At 48.2% G+C, this 8028-nt stretch overlaps 1 protein-coding gene across 1 annotated transcript in view; it reads left to right on the top strand.

The window, feature by feature from the left end:
* Positions 1-1209: 1209 nt before the first annotated feature.
* Positions 1210-8028, top strand: part of SNRNP27 (small nuclear ribonucleoprotein U4/U6.U5 subunit 27) — a 41428-nt gene continuing 34609 nt past the window's right edge. The window contains exons 1-2 of the mRNA XM_075342906.1: positions 1210-1366; positions 4412-4526. Coding sequence (XP_075199021.1) covers positions 1327-1366; positions 4412-4526 — 155 coding nt within the window. The 5' untranslated portion in view covers positions 1210-1326. The remainder of the gene's footprint in view (positions 1367-4411; positions 4527-8028) is intronic.

Genomic DNA, 8028 nt, shown 5'->3' on the forward strand with positions numbered 1-8028 from the left:
CGAATTTATTTTAAGTAAATCTACAAAATTTATATTTTTAAGGACCATTTCGCTTTTAACCCCTTCACGGCCTTGGATGTACTGGTAATCAATTGTCGTGTTTGTCGCTTTAACGCGGGCCCGTGTGTGCGAGCTTGAATTTTTCCGCGCATATGCCCCATTGAAAATAACACTTTTTTTTTAGAAAATAAACATATTTGGTATCGCAGCGTTCAGAAATGGCTGCTCTATTACTTTGCACTTTTTTTTTGCAATTTCACTGCACTTGGATTTTTTTTCCCCATTTTCAAGTACAATATGGGGCAGAATGAATGGGGTCATTCAAAAGTACAACTCGTCCTGCAAAAAACAAGCCTCCATATGGCTATATAGAAGGAAAAATAAAAAAAAAGTTATGTTGTTAACGAGGAAACATGACCTAGGACGTATATATACATCCAAGGTTATGAAGGGGTTAAAGGGAATCTGTCAGCAAGTTTTAGGTACTGAGAGCAGCATGATGTAGGGGCAGAGATCCTAAATCCAGCGATGTGTCACTTAGATTACTGGGTGCAGCCATTCTGACTCAATTAGAGCCTTTAGATTTAGCAATGCAGCAGAGCTGAGACAGCTACCCTCTCCCACAAGCAGACTCTCTATATGCAATGTCTATAGACAGTGAACTGCTATTCACAGCAGAGGGTGTACAGGACTAGCTGACCACTTCTGACAATGATAACCTCCTGAAGCTAAAACAAACATTACAAGTAAACAGCAGTACACAATCTGATGAGACACATTGCTGAAATCTTTGTGTTAACCCCTGCAGCGCCGTGTTCAGATTACATAAACCAGATTCCTTATAGCCATGTGGATGTCAGATTTATAAATCCACTTTCCTCCACGCTGAGTATTCTATTCTCCTGTACAATCCACATTGATTATACACGGTAGAGATGTGTTCACACACAGAATGTACAGGAGGATCCGGGACAGAGACGCAGATCGGCAGCAAATGTTCTACCACCGACAAATCCGCACGTGACAGCGGCACAAAACAATGCACGGACACGGCGGGTGCGCTGCCTCTCAGCCGCCAGATGGCGCTCGTCTCAGCGCACGCAGCTCCCCGGCCGGTGTAGTCTGTCCCCTGCCCGCACAGTGATTGGCTGCGCACTCTCCCTGCGTCACAGTGAAGTCTCGCCAGCGCCCTCTCCCGGATCCCATCCATAACGCATTCACCCCGGCCGGAATGTTTGTGTTATGGACGCGTTGCTGGGGGAGCGGTTATGAGTGAGCGCAGCGTCTGGGAGTTTCCGGCCTGTGATTTTCCGGTGTAGTGCGGGGATGGGACGTAGCCGGAGCAGGTCCCCGGAGCGGCGGAGAGGTGAGAGCTGCGGTGATATGTCTGTGTCACATATAGGCGGGTAGTGACTGTAATATTAATGGTGGTTATCACCAGCTACTGGTCATAAGGAAATCACTCAACTAGCCACCCCCGGACATCGCCCGTAGCCGTGCCGGACAGCTTCATCCCCAGACATCGCCCTTGGCTGTGCGGATCAGCGCCATCCACCCGGAAACATTGCCTGTAGCTGTGCCGGTCAGCGCCTTACCCCCAACATTGCCTGTAGCTGTGCCGGTCAGCGCCTTACCCCCAACATTGCCTGTAGCTGTGCCGGTCAGCGCCTTACCCCCAACATTGCCTGTAGCTGTGCCGGTCAGCGCCTTACCCCCAACATTGCCTGTAGCTGTGCCGATCAGCGCCTTACCCCCAACATTGCCTGTAGCTGTGCCGGTCAGCGCCTTACCCCCAACATTGCCTGTAGCTGTGCCGGTCAGCGCCTTACCCCCAACATTGCCTGTAGCTGTGCCGGTCAGCGCCTTACCCCCAACTTTGCCTGTAGCCGTGCCGGTCAGCGCCTTACCTCCAACATTGCCTGTAGCTGTGCCGGTCAGCGCCTTACCCCCAACATTGCCTGTAGCTGTGCAGGTCAGCGCCTTACCCCCAACATTGCCTGTAGCTGTGCCGGTCAGCGCCTTACCCCCAACATTGCCTGTAGCTGTGCCGATCAGCGCCTTACCCCCAACATTGCCTGTAGCTGTGCCGGTCAGCGCCTTACCCCCAACATTGCCTGTAGCTGTGCCGGTCAGCGCCTTACCCCCAACATTGCCTGTAGCTGTGCCGGTCAGCGCCTTACCCCCAACATTGCCTGTAGCCGTGCCGGTCAGCGCCTTACCTCCAACATTGCCTGTAGCCGTGCCGGTCAGCGCCTTACCCCCAACATTGCCTGTAGCCGTGCCGGTCAGCGCCTTACCCCCAACATTGCCTGTAGCCGTGCCGGTCAGCGCCTTACCCCCAACATTGCCTGTAGCCGTGCCGGTCAGCGCCTTACCCCCAACATTGCCTGTAGCCGTGCCGGTCAGCGCCTTACCCCCAACATTGCCTGTAGCCGTGCCGGTCAGCGTTGTCCATCCAGAAATATCGCCTGTAGCTGTGCCGGTCAGTGCCTTACCCCCAACATTGCCTGTAGCTGTGCCGGTCAGCGTTGTCCATCCAGAAATATCGCCTGTAGCTGTGCCGGTCAGTGCCTTACCCCCAACATTGCCTGTAGCTGTGCCGGTCAGCGTTGTCCATCCAGAAATATCGCCTGTAGCTGTGCCGGTCAGTGCCTTACCCCCAACATTGCCTGTAGCTGTGCCGGTCAGCGCCTTACCCCCAACATTGCCTGTAGCTGTGCCGGTCAGCGCCTTACCCCCAACATTGCCTGTAGCTGTGCCGGTCAGCGCCTTACCCCCAACATTGCCTGTAGCTGTGCCGGTCAGCGCCTTACCCCCAACATTGCCTGTAGCTGTGCCGGTCAGCGCCTTACCCCCAACATTGCCTGTAGCTGTGCCGGTCAGCGCCTTACCCCCAACTTTGCCTGTAGCCGTGCCGGTCAGCGCCTTACCCCCAACATTGCCTGTAGCCGTGCCGGTCAGCGCCTTACCCCCAACATTGCCTGTAGCCGTGCCGGTCAGCGTTGTCCATCCAGAAATATCGCCTGTAGCTGTGCCGGTCAGTGCCTTACCCCCAACATTGCCTGTAGCTGTGCCGGTCAGCGTTGTCCATCCAGAAATATCGCCTGTAGCTGTGCCGGTCAGTGCCTTACCCCCAACATTGCCTGTAGCTGTGCCGGTCAGCGTTGTCCATCCAGAAATATCGCCTGTAGCTGTGCCGGTCAGTGCCTTACCCCCCAACATTGCCTGTAGCTGTGCCGGTCCAGCGTTGTCCATCCAGAAATATCGCCTGTAGCCGTGCTGGTCAGCGACGTCCCCTGCTCATCGCTTGTAAGGGATTGTGATAGTACATGTTGATTATGGAGTGACCCTGTCGGGATACATGCTGCTGCAGTGATGGGATATATAGCAAACTTGGAAGAAAAAGACATGAACTGCATCCAGAATCAGTCTGTTTGACTTATGCTATGTGCGCACAGAGCGTTTTTTTTTTTTACGCTGCTTTTTTTTGCCGCTAAAAACACACAAAAACACCTAAAACTGCACCCGCGGCAAAAACGCACCGTATGCGTTTTTACCGCGTTTTGGTGCGTTTTTCGCTGCGTTTTTTTTGTTTTACCCCCATGCAATGCATTGGAAAAACGCAGAGATCAAAAACACGGTAAAACCGCATGCGTTATTCCGGTGCGGTTTTTTTTTTTCCACGTTTTTGCTGCTGGTGCGTTTTTATGTGTTTTTTTTTTTAGTTGCCAAAAACGCAGCGTCAAAAAAACGCTGTGTGCGCGCACCGCCTAAAATGTCAACACGTTTTTTTTACCAGTACAGTCTGACACTGGCAGCGCTGGTTGGGCAAAGTGTCTGTGTGGGGACACAATCCCTAACTAACCTTTTTTTAAATTTTTTTTTTTTAATAAATATTCTGCAGCGCTGCTCTACATTTGTGGGTCAATCGCCCGTCGAATCTTCAAATGTTAACAGAGAGATTTTAAAAAAACTGATATTGTCGCTTGTTTAATTGGCAAAACTAAAAATATTATAAAATATAAACATCTTGATCCCATACTGTGAATGCTAAAATGGGGAAAGACAAAAACTCCGCAAATTGACTTTTTCACTCCTTGCAGTCATCCCAAACATGTTTTGATCAAATTGTTATATATATATATATATATATATATATATATATATATATATATATATATATATATATATATATATATAATATACACACCCCCCACCCCAAATGGTGTGAGTTTGGTATTGCCGTAATCACAGTGACCTGGAGAGTCCTATTGAAAGTTTAGAAGTTCAGTGGTATCTACTGTCCTACAGTGACCAGGCTTTCCAATAATGTGCTCGTATGTCGGCCCTTTTATTGTAGTAAGATGCCAATCCATTTAATATATCTTTTTTTTGTTTTTGTTCTCTCAAGAACGCAGACGTTCTAGATCCACTTCTAGAGAACGTGAAAGGAGGAGACGAGAGCGCTCCAGGTCCCGGGAGAGGCGGAGAAGCCGCTCCCGCTCCCCACACAGGCGCCGCTCCAGGTACAAAACCTCACATTCAGTGGCTAATTAAAGGGAACCTGTCATCAGAAATTGAGCTTTAAACCTAAAAGTTTCCCCCTCTGCAGCTCCTGGGCTGCATTCTAGCAATGTTCCTATACTTTTTGTGCCCCCTTTTAAACCAAATTAAACACTTTATAAAGTTGTACCTTTTTGTCTGCAATTCTTGTAAATCGTCCATGGGGGCGGTCTCTGTTGCGTCCGTTACTGTCCCTCCTTCTGGTTTACGCCGTCTCCCATTGCTTCATTTCATAGATCAGGACGCCGCCCACTGCGCCCGAGGTACCGTGCACGCGAGGACTGCTGGTGACGTGGTCGCAGGCACGATATTATGGGCAGCGCTGTGAATGCATCACAAGTGCCCGCCCATAATACCGTGGCCGCGCTCTCCCCTTTGCCTCCTGCGTTCTGCGCAAGCGCTGGCCAAATGATCCGACGTCACCTTTCCCATCTTGCCCTGCAGCAGGAAATAGATGGGAGGAGCGGATCAGGCCACCACAGGTTACGAGGAGACGCTTGCGCGGAACGCAGGAGGCAAAGGGGAAAGTGCGGTCACAAGGTTATGGGCGGCACTTGCTGATGACACTCACAGCGCCGCCCATAACCTCGTGCCTGCGCAAAGCGTCACCAGCGGTCACACGTGCACACAGTGCACGGCACTGCTACAGTCGCACAGCGCATGCGCGGGACCACGGGCGCCCAGGGGCGGCGTCCTGAGGTTTGAAATTCGGCGTTCGGGGGCGGCGTAAATCGGCAGGAGGACAACAACGGACATCAGGCAGCCCCATGCATAATTTTCAAAATTTGCATACGAAAAGGTACAAGTTTATAAAGTATTTATTTTGGTATAAGGCTATGTGCGCACGTTGCGTACAAGCCCTGCAGAAATTTCTGCAGCGATCTGAAGAGCACATGTGCGCTTTAGATCGCTGCAGAAATGTCCGTAGTGAGCGCCGATTCCATGCGCTCTGCCTGCAGCTCCTGCCATAGACAGAGCAGGAGCTGCCGGCAAAGCGCAGGAAAGAAGTGACATGGCACTTCTTTTTGCGCAGCGCTTCGGCAGTAGCCGAAGCGCTGCGCTCTGAGACGCCACGTGCGCACGGCCCCTGCACAATCTCCATAGATTATGCAGGGGACGCAGGACGCATGCAGTTACGCTGCGCTGCAAAGCGCAGCGTAACTGCATGAATTTACGCAACGTGCGCACATAGCCTAAAAGGGGCCACAAAAACTATAGGAAGCTTGCTAGAATGCAGCCCAGGAGCTGCAGAGGGGGAAACTTTTAGGTTTACAGGTAAATTTCTGATGACAGGTTCCCTTTAAATTAGTCTGCTTTTCCTGGAAGCTTTGTATTTTCATATAAGTTTTAGTGCGTGCGTGTGTGTATATATAGTACAGACAAAAAGTTTGGACACACCTTTTCATTCAAAGAGTTTCCTTTATTTTCAGGACTCTGAAAATTGTAGATTCACATTGAAGGCATCAAAACATGTGGAATGAAATACTTAAAAAAGTGGGAAACAACTGAAAATATGTCTTATATTCTAGGTTCTTCAAAGTAGCCACCTTTTGCTTTGATTACTACTTTGCACACTCTTGGCATTCTCTTGATGAGCCTCAAGAGGTAGTCACTGGAAATGGTTTTCCAACAGTCTTGAAGGAGTTCCCAGAAATGCTTAGCACTTGTTGACCCTTTTGCCTTCACTCTGCAGTCCAGCTCACCCCAAACCATCTCGATTGGGTTCAGGTCTGGTTACTGTGGATGCCAGGTGATCTGGCGTAGCACTCCATCACTCTCCTTCTTAGTCAAATAGCCCTTACACAGCCTGGAGGTGTGTTTGGGGTCATTGTCCTGTTGAAAAATAAATGATGGTCCAACTAAACGCAAACCGGATGGAATAGCATGCCACTGCAAGATGCTGTGGTAGCCATGCTGGTTCAGTATGCCTTCAATTTTGAATAAATCCCCAACAGTGTCACCAGCAAAGCACCATCACACCTCCTCCTCCTCCTCCATGCTTAACGGTGGGAACCAGCCATGTAGAGTCCATCCGTTCACCTTTTCTACAAAGACGCGGTGGTTGGATCCAAAGATCTCAAATTTCGATTCATCAGACCAAAGCACAGATTTCCACTGGGTCTAATGTCCATTCCTTGTGTTTCTTTCGCCCAAAAAAAGTCTCTTCTGCTTGTTGCCTGTCCTTAGCAGTGGTTTCCTAGCAGCTATTTTACCATGAAGGCCTGCTGCACAAAGTCTCTTCTTAACAGTTGTTCTAGAGATTAGAAGGTGTCCAAACTTTTCGTGTGTGTGTGTGTGTGTGTGTGTGTATAATATATATATTGTTACAAACTGAGAGAACCAAGGGAGAGGTAGTCATAGGTCACATAAAGGATCGATAAGTCAAAAATACTATCAACACAACTTTTTTGCAAAAATATAACAAATGTTTTATTAAATAGAGTAGGTAACAAAAAAGTGACATATAAAGTACAGTACCATCGGCCCCCTGAAGAAGACAGCGAAATGTGCGCGTCGGGGCACGTTTTTCTCGGGTTCCACGAAAATAATTATGGGTGAGTTAGGACGGGAACTGATTAACAAACTTTTCTTGACATTGCTTACACTTACCGGTCTGCCCCTGAATCAAAACTCTGTTTCATGACCTGACTCCTTTATTTACTGAGGATTTTACATTTAACCATAGCCCTGCACGATAGGATATAAGCTTATGCGCCTTTTGACTACTCTATGCATTATGTGCTGTACTATTGGGGCAAATTTCTCACTAATTATACTGGAGGTATTGCAGGCCATGTCTCCACTGATTGTGATATTACTCCCCATATTGGGAGGTGGACCCATGTGTTTAACATCAGTGACACCTTTATGAGCCTGATCTTTGTTCTATGTAAACATTTTTGACACTGTACTTTGTCACTTTTTTGCTACCTACTCTATTTAAAATAACATTTGTTTATATTTTTGCAAAAAAGTTGTGTTGATGGAATTTTTGACTTATTGTGTCTTTCTGTGATCTATGACCTACCTCTCCCTTGGTTCTCTCAGTTTGTAACAATATTATTAGGGTGTAGTCTATACATAATGTTATATTTGGAGTCACAGCTTGTCCTCACTCGCATAATTTATTTATATATATATATATATATATAATATATATATATAATATATATATATACACACCCCCTGAGGTCCTGCTCTGCCTGCAGCATGTGTCTGAACAAGTGCTGTGAAAAAAAAATATATATATGCAAAATCTATAATTTTTTCTTTATTTTTCTTTTTTCCCCAGCACTTGCTCAGACACGCTGCAGGCGGAGCAATACCTCCGATTTAGGCTGGATTCTCGCTTTCTTGTGTCATGGACTGTGATGCATGGACCAGCCGCAGCTCTCCTGACCCAAGCATTCTCTTATATTCATGAGGCTGTTGGGTTCGGTTCTGGAGACTTGTGGCCCGGTCTGT

Source organism: Anomaloglossus baeobatrachus, chromosome 4 (assembly GCF_048569485.1).
Source record: "Anomaloglossus baeobatrachus isolate aAnoBae1 chromosome 4, aAnoBae1.hap1, whole genome shotgun sequence".
NCBI classification, from domain to species: domain Eukaryota; kingdom Metazoa; phylum Chordata; class Amphibia; order Anura; family Aromobatidae; genus Anomaloglossus; species Anomaloglossus baeobatrachus.